At 25.8% G+C, this 22,236-nt stretch overlaps 1 protein-coding gene across 1 annotated transcript; it reads left to right on the top strand.

Annotated features, from left to right (window-relative positions):
- The first annotated feature begins 376 nt into the window (after positions 1–376).
- Positions 377–19,498, top strand: LOC100203015 (epoxide hydrolase 4). The gene is made up of 6 exons (XM_065809155.1): positions 377–790; positions 1,019–1,174; positions 1,258–1,370; positions 5,659–5,788; positions 17,215–17,338; positions 18,905–19,498. The coding sequence occupies exons 1-6, from the start codon at positions 397–399 to the stop codon at positions 19,041–19,043; spliced, it is 1,056 nt and encodes a 351-aa protein (XP_065665227.1). The 5' UTR covers positions 377–396; the 3' UTR covers positions 19,044–19,498.
- Positions 19,499–22,236: the final 2,738 nt, after the last annotated feature.

Genomic DNA, 22,236 nt, shown 5'->3' with positions numbered 1-22,236 from the left:
TATTCAAAAATAGAAGTCTTTACAGATCTTTAAAGTCTTTACATTATATATATATACTTTACATATATATATATATATATATATATATATATATATATATATATATATATATATATTTTTGTCCGTTAATATTTCTCTGTAAAGAATTCTATTTTTTAATATATATTTCAGAGTTTTTTATTATTGTTAAATAATCTTTTGAAAATGTAAATAAAATTTTACGAAACATGTCAAGAATAAAAAACATCGTGTTATTTTTAAATATATATATATATATATATATTGAGATATACAATGTAAATATATAATATTTATATTATATTTCAAAAAAGAAAATTACACTTTATATGTAACTCCCGGCAATTTACTCGTGTCTGTATAACTGTAATAATCTGCATGTATAATTTAGGCTTTTATTTAAAAAAAATGATTTCAGTATTTCAGATACTTTGCAAGCGGTTGTCTTATTATTGCTTAGTCTTGGCATGTTCTGCAATGTATATTTTTAGTTATTTTGTTAACTTGGTACGGCTTTTTGTAAGTGGAAAAAGATGTAAAACAAAAAATCGTGCATCACCCCCATCCTGTTTAGTTAAACCTGAGTTAGGAGTTCATGGCTATTTAACTCTAAAAAATCGTAATGACTTGAAGATTCATTATGTTGCTAAAGGAAAACCAGGTAACCCATTAGTACTATTTCTGCATGGTTTTCCTGAGTTCTGGTATTCATGGCGGTTTCAGTTACAAGATCTTAGTGATGATCTTTATGTTATTGCTGTTGATATGACAGGTATTAAAATAAAATTGTAGGTTTTTTTTTTACTTTTGTCCAATGTGTTTAATATGTATATACATGCATGTATTATTATTAGTAGGATTTGTTTAATTTTAAAGTTATGAAATATTATACAAATAATTGTTGCAAAGTTGTGATTTTGTTGTTGGCTGTATTTGCGACTTGTTGTTGTAAATAAAACAACTTGATTCATTTTTAGTAGTTATGATTTGTTTGATTCAGGTTATGGAGATTCAAGTAAGCCTCAAAATCTAGATAGATATCATGTTAATGAAATAGCTGAAGATATGAAAGAAGTTATTCTTGAACTGGGATACAATTCTTGTATTTTAGTTGGACATGATTGGGGTGGTGTTGTATCTTTTTCTGTGGCTCATAGTAAGTATCTTTAATTAGATTTCTACTTGAACAGAAGATAAATATTGTTTTATATCAAATATTAAAAAAAATTTTAATTTCAGATTTTCCTGAGGTGGTTAATAAATTGGTTGTTGTTAATGTACCACACTCAAGAAGTTTTAAAAAAGCATCATTTAAACAACTTTGGTGCTTCACTTATATCTATTTTTTTCAGGTTATAATTTATTATTTATTTATGTTACAATTTATAACTTGTTTTTTTAAGTTTGTTTTGATTTGGACTTTCTTTATTTTTAAACAAATTAATCTCAATTATAATTTTTTTAAATATAATCTACAGAGGTTCAAATACTTATTTCTATTTGTATTATGTAAAAATGGGCTATTTGGACATAATTGTATTGTATCAGATAAAAAAAATTCTTAAATATTTCTATTTTTATTTGATTGAAATGTATTTGCAGCTACATGAACTAGGTTAACCACTGTTTTTTTGGGAAATATTTTCTTTTTACTATTTTTAACACTAAAATTTGTTATTTAAAGGTTTTTGTAAAAATACTTGTTTTCATTCTTCTACATAGTCCATTTTATCATTCTTATCTTGAAAAACATATATTTTTCTTAACCTAAATTACAAATATTTGTATTTGTATTTGGAATTCTAGAATTAGCATATCTGTATTTGATCAAATTTGTATTTGATCCCAACCCTGATAATCTACACAATTCATGTTTTTGAACTTTTTTATTAAAATAAATGAAATGCTTCAACATTTAATATATTTTAATAAAATACTTGTAATAGAAATCTAAAAAAATACATATGTTACTACTACAAATAGTGTAAAACGATACCTAAATATACTTGATAATTTAATTAAATAAACAAAAACAAACAAAATTAGGAAATTAAATAAATTTAACAGTTCATTAACAACAAAGTCCCCCTTTTTCCATTGTTAATTTTGCAGTTTTTATTATATTACTTTATATTATTTTTTTTTAATTTTTATATTTTTTTGTTTGTTTGTTTGTATTTTTACACATATTTAAAAAAAATACTTTTATTGATTTTATTATTTAGGAAAAAGTTTTAGTGTATGTATATAGAAAAAAATTTCAGTGTATATACACACTGATACTCAAACTATATTAGTTGTGTATATACTCCACTTTGCCTATACTTTGCTTATATTTGTCCACTGCGCTTAAAGCTAAATCTGTTGATTCATAACGTTTGGTCCCACAGTTTTATACTTAATATAGTTTTTTCAAGGAAATGAAAAAATTATACATGTAAAAAAACAAACTTTATTTACTGGTTATTTACTGGTTTTTTTCAAAAAAAAAAAAAAATTGATTGCAAATAATATTTTAAAATATTAGAGTTTTAGCTAACATTTTATAATTTAAAGTTTGTAGTCTAAGCAAAAACTATATATCAAGTTATATAATATACATGCGCAAAGGCTAACAGCTAAGCGCTGTGGCCATTATAAGCTTTTTTATGGGACAATTTGATTTGTGTTTTCACGCTTTGTTAGTAATTTTACAATTCATCTTTCAAAACATTATTCATAATAAAGGAATATATTATGTTTTTTAAATAAGTGTCACAAAATTATTCTTAATATATTAAATTAATATATAAAGATTAATTTTGTGAAATCCTTATCTGTTATTTTTATTTTGAATTTATGTTGGTTGTTTTAGTTAGAGCACATTCGTACAGTTATAAGTGGGGAGGTTTTGTACTGTATGAATGAACCCCACATGAGTTCAGAATGTTTCATTCATAAAAATGTTATTTTCAATAAAGAAATCCACAAATATAGATAAAAAAGGCAGAACAAAATAGGTAGATGAAGTAGCAATGAAGTCTGCGATGAACAATGTTTTAGAGAATAAAATTTTATCTATTAGAAGGTTAGCACAAAAATATGAGAATCGTATATGATGAAATAACAACTCTTAATTATTCAAGCATAACACTATGCAAACGATAGTTGCTTATTAGTGCATATTGTGAGCTTGATTGTTTAGCATACTTAATAAAATGTTTCTTTATTCTGTATATAAGTTTGTCAAAAATCAAATTTATGCTAGCTTTCTTTAACATTTAAACAATAACAGTAAATAATTTAAACCAATAACAAAGTTGCTTAAATAATTTAAACCAATAACAAAGTTGCTTAAATAATTTAAACCAATAACAAAGTTGCTTAAATAATTTAAACCAATAACAAAGTTGCTTAAATAATTTTAACCAATAACAAAGTTGCTTAAATAATTTAAACCAATAACAAAGTTGCTTAAATAATTTAAACCAATTACAAAGTTGCTTAAATAATTTAAACCAATTACAAAGTTGCTTAAATAATTTCCATAAAAAAGCTACTAATAACACCCTGTCGCATGTGTCTACTTCCAAGTTCACATCAAATCAAGTGTTCACTACCCAAGAAGAGACTCTATTAAATGAGTACATTATTAAATATTCTGAAATGCATTATGGGTTGACAATCGTACAAGTTCAAAGACTAACATAGGAATATGCGAATGTAAATCAACTATAATATCCACCTAGCTGCCATCACAAGCAAATGGCTGGAAAAGAATGGCTTGACAATTATCATAGGCGTAATGCTATCTTAAGCCTAAAGATATCTTAAAATACAAGCGCAGCATGTGAGAAAACCTAAAAAAAATTGATAAAATTGATCATGGTAATAGCATTATTTATCTGTCATTTCCTCCTCACGCAACTCACTGTCTTAAACCTTTTGATGTGGTTGTATTTGGACCTTTTAAGGCCTAGCTAAGGATGGCATTTAATGATTAGCATGTGAATAACCTAAGAAAAATCCTTAATATATACATTATTCCGAAACTGGTCAGAATTGCCATATATGAATTTTAATTGCAAAAGTATTTCAAATGTTTTTAAAAAGGTTGGGAATGCCCATTAAACAAATTGAATTTAGTGATGAAGAAATTCTGCTCTACGAGTTTACCATTAGCAGTCACAGATTACAATATGCAACAAATTATATCTGAAGAAATAACCAACAAGATTCCAAGAGTGCATCACCATCTACATAGTCTGCGGGATTATAACTCCAGAAACTATCCATACTTTACTCTAAAGTTGACAGGAATATAACTTAAAATACTAAGAAAAGAAAACTGCCAGAAAAATCAAGGATATTTACAGATACTACCGAAAAAAAAGCAGACTAATAGAAATAAAAAGATCAAAAGAGATGAAAAAACAAGGAAGAAAAATAAATAGCTAAGGAGCTGAAACGCGATTTATATTTGCTATCAGATACAAAAAAAAGAAACCAAACCAAAAAAACAGAAGAATTAGATACTGAGAACGAAATTCCAGTTATGACAGAAAATAATAAAGTAAAAAGTTTTGTATTGGTGAAGTTAAGTAAAAAAGGTTGTTTAACATTATATTAAACAGATGGTAACCAAATACAGCTCCATGGAATATAAAGTTTCATTTCTAAGAAAGAAGCCAGGTAGCTGGAAATTTGTTTTATCTAATACCAAAGATAAAGAAATGGTTTACTTATAGGATGTGGTCTGTGTTTTAACGCCACCCAAATAAGCAAGAACCATATAACAATAAATACAATAGAAAAGATCTTACAATGTATAATGTGCAATAGTAGACCCGTTATGTGTCACATTATATCACGGATTACCCTGATGGTAATGTTGATTTTAAAAATTAAAGTCATAAAACTTAAATTTTAACAAGTTTTTTTTAAAACAGTGTATTATTACTATTTTTAAAGTCTTTTTTCTATTTAAAAAAAAAAATCCAAAATTACTGGTCAACCTTGACCAGCAAGAATGTATTTTTTGAGGTTCAAATTTTTCATTGATCGTTGATTCTCTTTGTTTTCTACCCTGAATATTTTTTTTTTTTTTGCATGCTGAATAATAATATTGCATTCTTTTTTTTTTTTTGCATGCTGAATAATAATATTGCATTTTTTTTTTTGCAAACTGAATTATAATATTGCATTTAATATCTTTAAACTATCAACCCTAAAGCATTATTTAATAAATAATGAGTTGCTTAAACTTAGTGTTTCTAATGGATTTAGGAAACTTGGTGTTACTAATTGTTGTACTGCCATACACAATCCTCGGAATTAGGGTCGGCAATGCCAACCTAACTGCCGACCTGAAAATGTTTGAGGTCGGCAAAAAATTGCCGACCTCGTTTCTATGTTTTATGGTAAGATCTTTGTATCAAATAATTTTTGCCGACCTGATGCCGACCTCTAAAAGATTGAGGTCAGCAAATTATTGCCGATATTTTTCCTAATTCCTAGGGTTGCGTACAACAATTGCACAACAAATTTGTTTTACAATGGAAACTGGCATTAAGTTATGCAACTTTATGTTGGTTGTATAATGAACTTATGTTAAATTTTAAAAAGGAAAAAATAATAAATTTATCTTCTTTTTTTTTTTAGTTGCCGTTTATTCCTGAGTGGATTCTTTCATCAAATGACTTTTCTTTATTAAACTACATAAAAAGCATGGCAAACTCTAATAACTTCACTGCTTCTGATCTTGAAGCATACAAGTATTGTTTTCAGAAAGGTAAATAGTTTGATCGGAAAGAAAATAAGAACAAGAACTAGAAAAATTGAAATTTTTAAAAAATCCTAATCTTTATGTGTAGTAAATGGTAGCCAAGGGACTCTTTGGGTTTTAATAGGTTTGTTCAACTTTAAATCTATAAAAAATTATTTTGAAAGTTTAAGAAACCGTTTTACACAATATAGGTGTATAGCTTGTGATCAATTAACTATTAATAGAAGTTATTTTACATTTGCTTGCGTTTGTGTTTTGTTATTTATAATCCTCAATATTTATTAAAAAGCATTAGAAATAACCTAGATAACCAATATACATTGGTCCCATAAAGGACTTATATGGGTTTAGAAATCATGTGGGTATCCCAGCAGGATACCAGAGGAAAGAGGGAGTCGTCAGAGGGCTTGTATGGAAGTCATGAGGGCTACCCGCTGGAATGTCTGCCTGGGTCCCATATTTGCCCTAACTGTTTCCATATTTTGTCCTAATGATTTTCATATGTGTTTTGCTAAGTTTTCCATCCAGTCACCCATCATAATCCCATTAGTTTCCAATTCCAACTTCTATTATATGATATACTCATAATATGTATCTTAATATGTGTTTATTTATATTGATTAGTATATTGTTTCTGAAAATTAATGATAAAATTTTAGAAATCTATACTTTTTATCGTATATATACTGGTATAGTTTATGAATGCTTATATTTAAAATGCTGCTTGCACAATTGCAAGGTATTTTTATAATGCTGACAGTACAAAAAATTGGAAAATTGTTTTTACTCAAATTACTACCAATTTTGCTGAATTTTTTAAATTTTTTTATATGAAAAAATTAATAAGTAATAATAATTAAGTCGCCAATTTTTCTGTCCGAAATAACAAATTTTCTATTTGATTTAAGTCCAGACTTTGAGATGGCCATCCCAAAACATTGATGTTATTTGTGTCAAAGTATACCTTTGTTTTCTCAATTTTTAAGAACATTATCTGATTGGAACCGTTGCTAGTGTGGCTGGTAGAGGATGAAAACGCAAGACCATCAGTGTAATTGATCGCAATATCATCATTAATGTGCAGAAAAATAGAATTGCATAAAAAAAATTTATACAACTTTCATTGATACTTTAATTAAAATCATTAGTTACTTTATTTAAAAGCGTTTTGCTAGAAAATAATATAAAAGCGTTAGTAAAGACAAACATGTCAAAGTTTATTTTTAATGTAATTAAAAAATCACTTATTTTAGCACATTTTTAAAATTATATGGTTAAATCATCAAGTTATAAACCGTGGTTAAATCATCAAAACAAAATATTATTTGCATGGTCATAAAAAGACTTGTTCTTACACACCTTCCTGGCTTCCTTCCTGGTTCAAAGTATTAAGAAATACTGAATTTTTTCAAATTCAGCATTTCCCAATACGTTTCACCATCAACAGTTAGTGTATTTTCTGTATCATCTTCAAAAGAATTAGGATCTAAGAACTTTTTTGGCATGTACACCACACCAAACATTTACTTTTACAGATTGTAGACAGCGTTGGTGGACTATTCTTGAATTTTCTGTATCCCAAAATTAGATACATTTTTTGTTAACATAACTGTTTAGATTGAAGTGGACCTCATTACCCATTGTAAGGTTGTTAATGAACTCAGGTCCTTGCCTTGTCAATTTTTGGTAATGGATAGCTTATGCTAATATGCCTAATAATCTGCTGGTACCTGCATCTTCAATTCTGTATCTTATTTGCAACGCGTTTTAGAAACCTTTAAAACCTCTGGAGCGAAGTTTGAGATATTGCAAGCTGTTGAGACCACCTTCAACTTGACACTGAAAGCTTTTCTTCAACGTTTTTGCATACACGCTGAATATTGTCCTGTAACCTTCCTGAGCAAGGCCTTACAGCAAGTGAATTTGAAACCACAAGACAATGCTATTATTTGTTTATACGGTGATTTTTTAACTCCAAAATGACAATTGTAAGCTCTTTGCATTAGTACAATTGATTGTCTGTTTTTCAGATAAAATTTAATTATTTAAACTTGTTGTTCGATTGTGAATTTTTCCATATTAACAATATGTATATAGGTATATGTATAATAGTTTACAAGGATTATGCTTTAATAATCTACAGTTTTTTTAACAAATTTATTATTTGTATAAAGTTGTTTAAACTTAAAATGCTCTAATAAATAGTGCTCTAATAAATGCTCTTTTGGGCCTCCCTGTACAAAATAGCTGTAACACAATCAATCATTAAAACTGGTTTTGTAATGTTACCAGTAAACAAAATTACTTTTACCTCTATGTAAAATTCCAGTTTCTCTTTTACTGTTGACTAATAGTTAAAACAGTGAACTTCACATCATATAAGTTTACTTAATTAAACCCTTAATTAAAAATATAAGTAAACTTAATTAAATGTTTTAACAGTTGGCAAACTAATGACAAAAGACGGTGAAATAATGACAATAGAAGACAAAATAATGACAATAGAAGACGAAATAATGACAATAGAAGACAAACTAATGACAATAGAAGGCAAAATAATGACAACTATAAAATAAAAATGAAATTATGTTTGAATTTATAAAAAAAGATAACATTAATTAAATTTAATGTTATATATAGCTTTGATTAAAAAATAAAATTTGATTTGTGAAAATGATGTAGTTGCTAATACTAAAACTAATAGTTCTTTAATAAATAAGTTATGACAAACGTTTTAAATATTAGTTGCAAAAACTTCAAATTGTTCTTCAAATGATCTTAAATTTATCAGTTGTGATACTGTAGATTATCTGAAAATAATTTTAGAAACAAAAGGAAGACTATAATAAAAATTAGGTAGCTGTAAAGTTGTATTTCAATTAAAATATCAAAAACAACACTTACCTTTCTTTTGGTTGATGATGCTGACAGGGAAACCATAGAAATTTGTAAGTTGATAAAAATTTATAAACTTAACATCATTAACCAAAAAATTAAGTAATGTTATATTTGTTGCTTTTGTTAAATAGTTTTTTGTTTTTTTTCTTTTTTGTTCACATTCTGTCAATATTTCCATTTAATTTATATACAATTTCGAACACCTCAGAGCATAATAAACAATATAATGACTAAATACAATATAATAACTATATACAAAAACACACCTGCAACATTACTTATGATGCAATAAAATATACAATTTATATACAATACAAACAAAAACATTTTTTAGAAGAACATTTGACAATACAACATTTATGTAATATTTGTTAAATAGCATACTTTACAATGCATGTTATAAATTTTATAAGAGCCATAAAAAAAGCAATGCAAAATGCATATGTATATGTGTGTGTGTATATATATATATATATATATATATATATATATATATATATATATATATATATATATATATATATATATATATATATATATATATATATATATATATATATATATAACCCCTAACTGGTTGTCAGAAACTTTTTCCGTATTTTGTTGACAAAAAGTAAAAATTAAAATGCAAGACCAGAATTTTTTTTTATTGCTTGATAGACTGCTTGCCGCAACCAAACCCTCAGTCGATGTAGCAGCACTCCTTTACGAGTCAGGCTATAAGATAGTCGATGTAGCAACACTCTGTGCATGATTTACAGTAAAAAAAATAAAAATAAAAACATTTTATTAAAAAAAATAATAACATTTTATTAAAAAAAACAAAAATAAAAACATTGTTTATATTATTAAAAACATTCTGAATGCTTTAAAAACATTCTGGTCAATTAAATTTGCGTTTTTGCGGTTTTTTTAAAAAACGATTAGTTTGTAATTAAATTAATGGTTTTAACTTTCTGATAACACGAAAATGTTGGACGAAAGTCAAAAGTAATTAAAAGTGACATATTTGTTGATAAAAGAATCATTTTTTACCTTCCATACTCCCAAATGCAACAATTTATATATATATATATAAATTTATATATATATATATATTTATATATATATATATATATATTTATATATATATATATATACATATATATATATATATATATATATATATATATATATTTTATTTCTTTATCAAATCAATATATAAAATGAAATTTGTTTCATTCTTTGATATGAAATTTGTTTCATTCTTTACGCCCCACCCGTTTATATATATATATATATATATATATATATATATATATATATATATATATATATATATATATATATATATATATTATATATATGTATATATATCAATTTTTAAGTAGATACTAAAAAAATTATCTGTTCATTTTATATATTGATTTGATAAAGAAATAAAACTTTTTAATATTAAAAATGTTTATTTAAAATTAGGCCACCTTGATTTTGTTCAATAGCAAAAACTTGAGACCTGAAACTATCAATCAAATCTTGGATATTTTTCAGGGGTATTTCTTTAACAACTTCTTTTATTTTTTTAACAAGCTCAATATTGCTACTAAAAGATTTCGATTTCAAACGATCCTCCACTTTATTCCAAAAAAAATAATCTAAAGGATTAAGGTCTGGCGAGTTCGGCGGCCAGATTTTAGGTGGAATGTTTTCAATGCCCATGAGCTCAAGGGGTTCGATAGTTCCTTTGCTTGTGTGTGACGTGGCGCCATCTTGTTGATAGATAAAATTATCTTAAATTAGTCGAATTCCTTCTTATTTAATGATTGGTAGGACATTTTTTATGTAAAAATCAGAATTAAAGCTCATATTGTCTGGCTTAACTACTAATTTGGTTGGTCCATTAAAAGTGAGTCCACACCACACCATGACTTTAAAAGTAAATTTATGTACTGGATGAAGGCCAATCCCTTCGTTAGCAGCTTGTCTTGATTCAGCATAAATTCTGTCGTTTTAACGATTGTATTGTCCATCTTGATTGAATATCTTCTTATCCGAAAATAGGATTTTTCGGCAAGTCGGTTTACTGAACAGATTTCTTATCCAATGAGAAAACGACTTTCTTTTTTCGATGTTAGCTGCAGTTAATGCAGGAACACTAATTTTTTTTTTACTCTTTCAATTTTAAGTCCTCGTTAACTATTCTATGAACAGTTTGAGATGAACAACTTGCTTCTCTGGCGATTTTTCTAACTGACTTTTTTGTTCTTGTTAGATACAAGATTTCACCTCACTTTTGCAATGAATTGTTTTGTTCGAATGCTCCTTGGCCTACCAGGCGAGGTTTTGGCTGAGATTCCAGATTTAATTATACGATTGACCCATCTGTACACTGTTGCCCTAGATGTTTCTGTTTGTAATAAACTGTAGATTTTTTGAGCCTTGAAACCTTGCTCTAGCCAAGATTTAATCATATTTTGGAAGATTAGATTTAGCGTCATTATTTTAACAAATTCTAAGGGCAAAATTTCAAAAGCTATAAAATTTTAAACAGGGTTTCATGATGTATAATAATATATATAAAACATGAAATAATTTAAAAAAATAAAAATTTTAAAAATATTAATCATTTTATAAAAAAACAGATAAAAAAAATTATAATCAAAAAATCTTGTTAAATTCCCTATTTTTCATTTTTAGTTAAAAAACGTAACTTTCTGTTTACTAAAATCTAAAATAAAAATTTAATTATAAGATGATAATTCTTTTTAAAATTTTTATATAATTTTCCTTCATTTGAGACCCAACATGACATAATTTTGAAAAACTTTTTTTTTAATAATATTAGGGACCTATATAATGTTCGAGGGTAGGTAGCAACCCCTTAAAATATTTTTTATTCAAAAATTTCTTAAATCTAGCATTTTTTTAATTATATACAACATATTCAGGGGGTGCCAGCACCTCCTGAATATGTTGTATATAATTAAAAAAATTTACCTCGGATTATGCTACAGAAAAACTACGTTTAACGGAACTAAAATTATGGTTAAAAGAATGTCTTTACCCAGATAATATTATAGAAAAAGCATTTCATAATGCCAAATTACAAGGACCAGCACCTTTAAAAAAATCCAAAGAAGTTTTTCCTCTGGTAACTACATTTTATAGCAATTTAAACTGCCAGCCTATTTTAACAGAAACTAACCTTTTACTTAGTCTATCTACTAATGCAAGGGTAAAGAAGGTTTTTTCAAATATACATCCAGTAATAGCCTACAAACAACCACCAAATTTACTTAGACAACTAACTTCTTCAAAATTTCATTCTATTTCATCTATCAAAAAAACGGGTTTATTCAAATGTAAAGATATTCGTTGTAAAATTTGCCAACTATATTTACAAGAAGTTGATAAGTTTGAGACGTCTAATGGAACTATTTGGAATATTAAAAGTCGCATTACTTGTAATAGCAAAAATGTTATTTATTATTTAAAGTGTTTATCATATAATGGTTTATCTACTTACACTGGAAAAACAAATAATTTAAGAAACCGTACTAATGGTCATATTTCCAGTTGCAGAACAGGAAATTCTACAGACCAATTTGACAATCATGTATTTGAATGCCAGAGATTGCACAACAAAACTATAGAACCTTTTTTCCAACTCTTTGTTTTCCTTGAATTGAAAAGTGAAAAAAATTTGTTGTCATATGAAAGTCATTTACATAAACAAAAACATGACACATTTAATTGAGACTTCATTTTTTAAAAAAATGTTACAATGGTAACTCATAGTTACAATATAGCAATTTAATTTTTCTATTATCTAACTTTCTACAGTAATATAAAAAAATTTGATAAAGCATTAACCATAGCACTACTGATTAAAATAGTGAAAGGCCTTTTTATTATTTATATATTTATTTAAAAGAAATAAATCTTTTTTCAAATTTCAAAAATTCAATTATTGTTTTTTTGCTTGGCATACCTTTTTCCATTATATATATATATATATATATATATATATATATATATATATATATATATATATATATATATATATATATAATTACAAATAACATTATTATTTTTTTTTTTTTTATATTTATTTCATATAAATACATAGATAAAATTCTAACTTTAAATAAAACTGAATAATAAATTTACTTAAATCAGAATCAGTCAATTTTGATTTAGTCGAAAAAAGTTTATTTTTTGTTAATCCTTTTAATTTTAATCCTTTTTAATTTTAATTTTAGACCAAAACAAAAAAAAAACAGTAAAGTAAATTGAACTAATTTAAAGTCATACGTTACGAGACGTAACATTTTTATGTAACAAGATGTAATGTTACAAAACTTTTACATAACATGTTTACGTATCATTACGAATCAAATGTCTGTTATTTTTATGTAACAAAAAGTAACATATTTAACCTTGCAAGACGTAACATTTAACGCGTGGTTTCTTATTATTTTTATAGTTTTTTGTTTTATATATATATAAATATCTTTATAAATAAGTATATGAAAATCTATATATCTATTTGTAATTATATATAAGAATATAAATTTAAAAATCTTCGAAGTATAGTGTAAATAGTAAAACAATAATTAAAAAAAAAAAACACTAATTAAACATTACAAATAATTAATTACAAACACAACAGTAGATTTAACTAATTTAAACATTTAAATTTTTATATGAACTACAGTGAACACATAATATTGGTTGAAACTTTATATATATTTTTGCTTGTGGGTTTATTAAAACTTTAAAAGCACAAAAAAAAAAAAAAATAATTGTATAAAAAAAGTTTTACTTGCTATCAACAGAAAAATTAAATCTCAAGACTAAAAAAGGAAAATTCTGTAAAAATCGGTCTTAAAAATTTGAAAATTATTACTTCAGTCACCGAAAAATCAATGGTTCAGTGTAAACAGGCTTTAAAAATCGTCAACATTGTAATTTTCTCACCAAAGTATAAAACTTATATCAACATAATGAATGAAATTATGAAAAAACAGTTGTTAGAAAATGCGCATTTGACCACAAACCATGCTAGAATTAAATAGTTTTAAAACTATTTAATTCTAGCATAGCTTGTGGTCAAATGCGCACTTTCTAACAACTGTTTTATAATAACTTATTTATTATGCATAAAATTTTATGCATGTTATGTAAAAAATATTAGTTTGGATTTATAAATTACCCCCACCCCTTTTATTACCTCTTCCCAGTAAATCAGTCCTGGACTAAAATTCCTGCCCACCCTTCTTTCATTCCCACCCACTCTTCTTTCATTCCCACCCACCCTTCTTTCATTCCCACCCACCCTTCTTTCATTCCCACCCACCCTTCTTTCATTCCCACCCACCCTTCTTTCATTCCCACCCCTTGTAGTAACCAATTGAGATGTTATGTAAGTACAACCAATTGAGACATAATGTAATTAATTGTAACATAACGTAAATAAATTATGCATTTAAGAATTATTTTAATTGCGCCTTTTTTTTTACATTACATTACGTCTCAATTGGTTACACTTTTAAAAGTTAAAAAAAAAAGCCAATTGAGATGTTACATTGCAAATGGATGTCTCAAATTTGAGACATCCATTAATTAAAATACGTTAAAAATATAGATTTTATTTTACGTTACATTACGTTTTTTTGAAACTTTCAAAAGTGTAACCAATTGAGACAAATGTAACTTAAAAAAAAATCTGTATTTGAGACTTATTTTAACTGTGCTTTTTTTTTTACATTACGTTACGTCTCAATTGGTTACACTTTTAAAAGTTACAAAAAAAAGCCAATTGATACTTAACATTGCAAATGGAAACTTTATTTTTTTTTCGTGACAAAGTAACCAATTGAGACAAAGCTATTTCACAATAAAAAATAAAGTAAATATGGTAACTAACTATACAGCAATGGTAAACAAACATTTACTGCGTTATCAAGTTTATTTAAATAGTATTTGAATTAAAATAATTAAAATAAGAGAATGTAACCTTGTTACCAATCGAATGTTACCGATTGAGATGTAACAAAATTAGTAAAATGTTATAAGGGATGATATCCAATTCTGACCATATCCCAACATAAATTGGTTAAAATTTTTATAAATTGGTTATACTTTCCTGTTAAAAATAAAGTTCATTTACAAAAAAAAAATTTTCTTGTTTTCAAATGAATAGAGTTTAACTTTTTTTTTTTTTCCTTTTAGTTGAACATTTCAAAATTTAATGGCATTTTTTCAAAATCTTGCTCAGAAATTCAATAGCTTCTTGCTGAATGACAATGTGCAAACAGAATATTTACTTTTGCTAAAGTATTTATAATAGTAACCCAAAACTAGTTGTCATGCCTGGTCCATTAGAATTTTACTCCATCTTGTTACATGAACTTTATATTAACACCTAAACAATATGTAACTCTTTACATAACTCCAATTTACCACTCATTATCATACACACATGCAAGGTACATTCCAACATGTAAATCAGTTTTATGGTCTTAAGTTTAGCCTTCTTTGTTGTTAGTTGCATTAGCTGTTGTAAAATTAAGTTATTTAAACTAAGGAAATTTGAAAATTTCCCCCTCAAACGAAAATTTTCAGTTGATGTACTTACACTCTGGTAGAAACTGGGAAAATGGGTGCACTTTTGGTCTATGTTATGAATCACTAACTCAAAAATGCATCTGATATTCTTAAAATTTTCACATGCACAATTTTCGTCTTTTATTATTAATCAGAGAATTTCTTATATTCTATGCAAACAATGTAAACAGGCTGTATGTGCATAAGGGTGTATAGGTGTAATGTGTAAGTCTGTGCTGTTTATGTTGTTTAGTAGAGTCTTGTGTTGTTAGTAACCAGCGTAAAAGATTTATCTCTTAACTACACCAAGCTAGCCCAGTCATACTCTAGAAAACCATGAAGGATTAAACACCTATGCATGGATTTATAACTGACTTATGACTAAAAAACTAGCCCAGGCGTCTTCCAGAGGCAAACAACTTCTTTCGCGGTGACAGTAATTGTGATTTGGAAAATAGTTGTGCTCAATGACCGCAACACTAACCCTTATAGGCTTGGCCCAATATATTTAAAAACTTTGGCATATAAAGTTTACCGAATGGTCACACACGAGCAGTGAACGCCTGAGGGAAGAAATGAAGTACATTAGAATAAAGGAGAATTATTTTTCGAACAAAGCATATTTTGACAGTTGTCAAGACAAAAAATAAAAATTAATAGAGGAATAATTAAGAATAAATAAGACAGACAATGCCCCTAAACAGTACTAACAATAACAATAAACAATAAATTGTTTTGTAAACACTAATATGAACGAAGATATACAAAAAACATGTCACCAAACAAAAAATAAATAAAACAAAACATTGATTACAAAAATAAAAAGTTTGCATACAACAATGATAGGCCTCAGAATGGAAAAAAATGTAATATGCTCTACTTATAACAACAAAGTAATTGATATGTAATGTCTAAAGTAACTTGTTTTATGATATTTGTTGTTTTTTTATTTTGCCAAAGAAAGTAATTTAATATTTCTATGTTTTTGAAGTTTATGCTTGTTATGTAAAAATGGAAAGCACTGGAACTAGCATGGTTAATAAAATGTTATAAGAAATTTTGAGACTTAAAATTGATACTAGAAAAAGTAGTTTATCAGTTCATTTTACATCTAAAAAATACCAAAAACTCAAGACTACTTTAAAAAGGTATTTAAAAGATTTAAAAAAATGACAAGCAAAAAAGAGTACTTGGAAGTGTAATGATGAAGGAAGAGAAATCAACAGTCTAGGTGGTGTTGATGAAAGTAGTAAGTCAGGAGGAGTTGATGAAAGCAGTAACTGAAATATGGGTGATAAGAAGAAACAGTTCATCACCTAAAATCAAGAATAGTTATCCTAGTACATTCTGGATTAAAAAATATTTAGAGTGAAACAGCAATTGAGCATTAAAAAAAATGCAGAATCATTGAGTAAAGCAGCCAATGTTTTAACAGATCAAATTGAAAATTTTGCAAAGAAATTCTTTGACTTTTTGTGTAAAGCGAATAAATTGAACATCTTAACAGGCCCAGTGCTTCATTGACAAATTCTTGATGAAACTAGCTTTGAACTAAATCCAGGACTTAAAAAATTTTAAAAAAGACAGCTCTAATATTTACTCATAAATAGGATAATATGAGCATACTTAAAGATTTCTAAGAATTTAAAAAAAAAAATACCAACCTGACAATTATAACTAATTTTTGGAATATAATGATTCGTTATTAACAAAACTTATCATTAATATATATATATATATATATATATATATATATATATATATATATATATATATATATATATATATATATATATATATATATATATATATATATATATATATATATATATATTCAAATCAACTAAGAAATACTATATAACTGTTATTAATAATGATCAAAAGTTTTTAATAATTTTTTTAAACAATATTTTTGATATTTACATCTTTTTTTAATATTTATTTAGGTGGTTTTACGTTCCCGTTGAATTATTATCGAAATCTTTATAATCAAGTGTATACTTCTCGTGGTCCATTTAAAAAGATTGTTCCACCCACATTATTAATTTGGGGTGTCAATGACCCAATTTGGTAAGAGGTTTTATTTTTTTATTTTAGATCTTTATGCAATTTACACAAAATACAAACAAAAGTTTTTATAATAATGATGCAATTTGACTAGTTTGTTTGCAGTTGTTTTCTGTACGCTGAATGAATGACAGCTATGAATGAATGACAGCTCCTAATTTGGTGAAATAATTACTGCTCAAAAATAAAAAATATATGGAATCTGTAAATAAATACTTTTTTCCATTTAAATTTGTAAAAGTATGCAAATGATATTGGAGAATCAGACAACAATCAATTTTCATCAATATTTTAGTTAAAAAATGTCAAAATCTCTAAAATTGGCTAACAATAGAAATGTTATTTTGTTGTATTAATTTGATCTAAACATTTTGTAATTTTATGTTCAAATATTAAAAGAACCAAAGGTAAATGACAAATGTGTCAAAGGTTGTATAGTTACATACAATGGTTAATCTGTTACATACAAAGGTTTTTTGAAATAACTGAAATAATAGAGAAGTTTCAGGAAGACAAAGCATGTTTCCAAGAGAAAAAAGTGGCAGTGCTTATTAGATGTGATATTTAATAATATTTTTTTGGTTGGGTCATTTATTGGTCAATTAAGTGTCAAGTGTTAAAAAAATATAGTTGGGGTGAAACATAAGTTTGTAATGAGCATGCAATGCAACATTTTTAGATTCACATTATCTTTTGCAATAAGTTATTCTGGTATTAATTTATAATTAATATTTTGTACATGTTTATCTCTTGGTTCAAGGAGGTTACTACAGTCAAGACTGCTTTTTGAACGATCCAAGAAAGCTTTTTCCACTCAATTCTATAACAAAAAAAAACAACCTTTACGAACAAAGTTCCTGCATTATAAATATTAGGTTTTTCTAATGAAACTCTCTTCCATCTCATATTTTTTCTTACTCATACAATTAACAATTTTTTTTAGTCCTCTGTTAACTGTTACCTTGTTCTTTAAATCTCTTATTTACTTTCTGTTAACTCTAAAACTAATCAATGGTTTCTTGCACTTTAATTGGAAATTAGTTTGTTTTTAATAAAAAAATTTTCCTTCATGCTCAAAAATGTTTCTTTATTTAGTTTTTTTGTTAGCTCCCAACTTAATAGTAGTTGCTTTCAGCAAGGAGTGATTTTGTTGCTTGCAGCCTTGTTGTTGAAAGTGATTTTGTTTTAAGGAAAGAAAAAAAAGGTGAAATTTTATCCTCAAGGCCTCAATACATTCACCAATAATGCTTATAAAAGTTTGATTTTTCAAGTGAATCAATTTATAAAAATTCCATTGTATTATGTTAAATGGGCTTGTTATCAATCATACAATAACAAGTAAATTTTTTAAAGAATTTTAAAGTACAGTTAGGTAGTTTAATTATTTTTTAATTTGATTACATCATTGTCTGTTTTTAATTATTATGTTAGTTATTATGTTTTATTTTGATTTTTAGATAAGGCTGATTTTGTTTTTAATTTAAAAAAAAGCATTAATGTTTTCATATAATATTTAATACTGTTATATATTGTACAGAATACACATTATAGTTTAGTTTTTGATTTTAGTTTGTTGGAATCAGGTAGGTTATCTCTTGAAGCTTTAGAAAATGGCAAAATTGAATGTATTGAAAATGCTTCCCATGCTCCACATTACGATCAGCCTAGAGTCTTTAATTCTACACTTATGAAGTTTATATCTTCATAATATCTGATACAATTAATCCCTTTATTTTTCTTGATTATAAATGCATATAGTATATACATACAGAAAATAAGTTACAGAATTTATAGAAATTTATTTAGAATGTTTGTTAGAGAAATTTTAAAGTATTCTTAACATCAGGTTTGTAAAAATTGCATATCTTAAATGCAAGAAGTTATTTTTTTAATTTATATTGATTTTTTTAATTTTTTTTTAGACAAAATGAATTTTTTTTGAAAATGATTTAAGCTATTAATCTTTAGTTATTATAATTATTAAATCTCTTCAAATATGTCTTATTATTAAATCTCTTTAGAATTATTAAATCTCTTCAAATATGTTTTATTATTAAATCTCTTCAAATATGTCTTAGCAATTTTTTTATGGTAAACTTTTATATTAGAGGCTATCTTTAACAAACTGAATGATATGAGAAAGATGATTTCAAAAAGATGCAATTGAAGCAAGTTTTTTTTCCTTGTTTAACATTAATATCCAATAATTATATCCAGGACAAAATCAAGCCTAATCTTTCAAAAGTTTTACACAAAGCGTTACTCATATATTAAAAAAAAAAGTTTTTTTTAAACTTGTTTAAACAACAACAATATAAAAAATTTTAAACTTGTTAAAACAACAACAAAGAAACTTTATATATTATTCTAATTATGTATTTTAGTTTATCAAAACTTTACAAATTCGTAATCGTCAAAATGGCTTGTTTATAATACGTTGTAGTGAATTTTTTTTTTGAAAATTAAAATATTTTTTTCTGATGTCCAAAGAGATTTTAATAAAAAATATTTTCCAAAATGGGTAAAAGGGGAAGTTATTAACAATAAATGATCATAAATTTGGAACACAACATATTTTTGTTAAAACACTTTTTTAAAATAAATAAACAAAAATCAAAACAATCACAAGGTTTTTGAAAGTTTTTGAGGAGGAAAAGGAGCTGGCCAGGGGGGAATTTTTGTTGTAGATTTTGAAACTAAGTTTGAATAATAATGGTTTTTTGTAAACTATCCTCATTTGTTAAGTGTATAAAATAGCAAAACTTGCTTGTTAAATCTTTCTATAGGTTTCGCATGTTGGCATAGTTATGCCATTATAGAACTTAATTAATGAGGAAAATAATTTACTTTCACAACTATCTTCATTAAGTAAAGAATCATCATTCATCATTATTATTCATCATTAAGTAAAGAAGTTAATTTTACTTCGAAACAGTCTTCAACCACTTTTATTTCAGCTTTTATTTTATCAACGTTTCATATTTTGCTAATTAAGCAACTACCCCTCGCTTAGGTTACACCCTATTGCTTGTGATAGCGTTCAAGTTTATATAACTTATGAATTGAAATTTTTAAGGATCTCAGTTGTTTAAATCAACATTAATTATGGTTTTTAGGCTTATAATTAAGAAGAAAAAAAATTTTTAATTACGGTAAATATACATAACCATTGCTATTTACTATTTTAATCAAAAAAATCCCATAATGATACCTGAAATTAATATTTTCATTTAAACTAAAATAAACCACATAGCCATAGCAGCATTAAAAACCCAAAAAAGAAAACAAGCTGGAGTCTTTTGGTAAATTAAAGTTTAAAAAAATTGAAAATAATGAAGTTATATAGAAAAAATAAAAAAAAATTATATTGAAAAAAAAACTATAACTTCAATCTGGTGGAAGTAACTAAAAAAAAAGCAACTAAACAGAAACACTTTTTTCAAAGCAATTAAAAACAAAAATGTTTTTCGGAGACGAAATAACCAATAAAATATAGTAGCAATTTCGTTATTAAATACGTTTATAAAGAGTTTGTTAAATAAATTTAACAAATTTTTCATAAACGTTAATTGAAAGAATAATTTTAGGAATAAAACGTTTAAGTCGTTTTTGAAAAAAGTACAAACAGTTTTGGATAAGTCTGAAATTTACTCGGATGAATTTTGAACAGCCTTAAATTCACTATAATTAAAGTCCAACATTGCAGTAATTTTGTCCCAATTAATGCAAGTGTTTTGAAATCAGTATTTGATATTATTGAATCGCCTCTTTTAATTATATTCAATTTATTTTTAAAAGCTGGTGTTTTTCGGGATTAATTGAAAATAGCAAAAGTAGTTCCTTTATATGTAAAAATGGCGACAACTGTAAAGCATCCAATTAAAGGTCTATATCCACACTATCTTGTTTTTCAAAGTTACTTGAACGTATAATGTATATTAAATTATATAACTCACAAAATAAATAATAGTCTATATAACAAATACTTTTGTTTCTGCAAGAGTCACTCGATATATCATAAAGATTATTCAAATTAAAAAAATTAATTTATTCAAAAGAATTTTAAATTGTTTTGAAAATAAAGATTATACTCTAGCTTTGTTTATAGATTTAAAGAATTTGATACAGTTGACCACGAGATCCTCCTAAATAAGTTACAGATATATGGAGAAACAAACAATAACCTAAAATCGTACTTATGTTATTTATAACGTTACTTAAATACCAGGAAACAACAAGTATCTTACGGCTCAACATGTACGCCGTTTTGAACAATTAATTGTGGTATGCCTCATTGCTTTTTTTTTTGGACCTTTGCAATTTTTACTTTATGTAAACGATATCTAAATAACTTCAAACATTCTTAAATTCATTTTTTTTGCTGATGATACGAATATTTTCTTTCCACGTCCCAATATTAAAACAATTTTTATTTTTTTATTTTTACAGATGATCACGAGCTGCGATAGTTGATCACGAGCTGCAACACCTAAATAAGTGATTCTCACTTATTTAGGTGTTGCATCCTCAAAACTAAATATATTTTATTTCATTGACCACCCAGCTCTGATAATTTATCACTTCATCTTTTCCAGCTTAAGATCGACAGTATTAAAAAAATGTTCAATTCAATGAAAATTGTAGACATAATTTCATAAGAAAGTCTAAATTAGAAAAACCATATTTTGCACATCGAAAAAAAAATCATACTTTAAATAGCTTTAATAGATTATACTTTAAAAACCTTTTAATCTTATTCCAAGGACCGCGACTATGGAATTTAATCTATATAGAGGGAGAAAAAAAATGAAGCCATTAAATTCTTTTAAAGTGGCAGTCAAACTCTATCTCTTTGACTTAACTAACGCCAACATATTCTCCTTATTTTTTAAGATTAAAGT

This window comes from Hydra vulgaris, chromosome 11, assembly GCF_038396675.1.
Source record: "Hydra vulgaris chromosome 11, alternate assembly HydraT2T_AEP".
NCBI classification, from domain to species: domain Eukaryota; kingdom Metazoa; phylum Cnidaria; class Hydrozoa; order Anthoathecata; family Hydridae; genus Hydra; species Hydra vulgaris.
The sequence above is the reverse complement of the archived record's forward strand: the minus strand, read 5'-3'. Positions and strand labels throughout refer to the sequence as shown.

What these genes read in the sequence shown, in the direction of transcription:
- LOC100203015 (XM_065809155.1), top strand. Translation starts at nt 397, where the DNA reads ATGTATAATTTAGGCTTTTATTTAAAAAAAATGATTTCAGTATTTCAG. An exon ending in CTTATATCTATTTTTTTCAG is followed by an intron (nt 1,371 to 5,658) that starts GTTATAATTTAT and finishes TTTTTTTTTTAG; the next exon opens with TTGCCGTTTATTCCTGAGTG. An exon ending in GGTGTCAATGACCCAATTTG is followed by an intron (nt 17,339 to 18,904) that starts GTAAGAGGTTTT and finishes TTTTGATTTTAG; the next exon opens with TTTGTTGGAATCAGGTAGGT.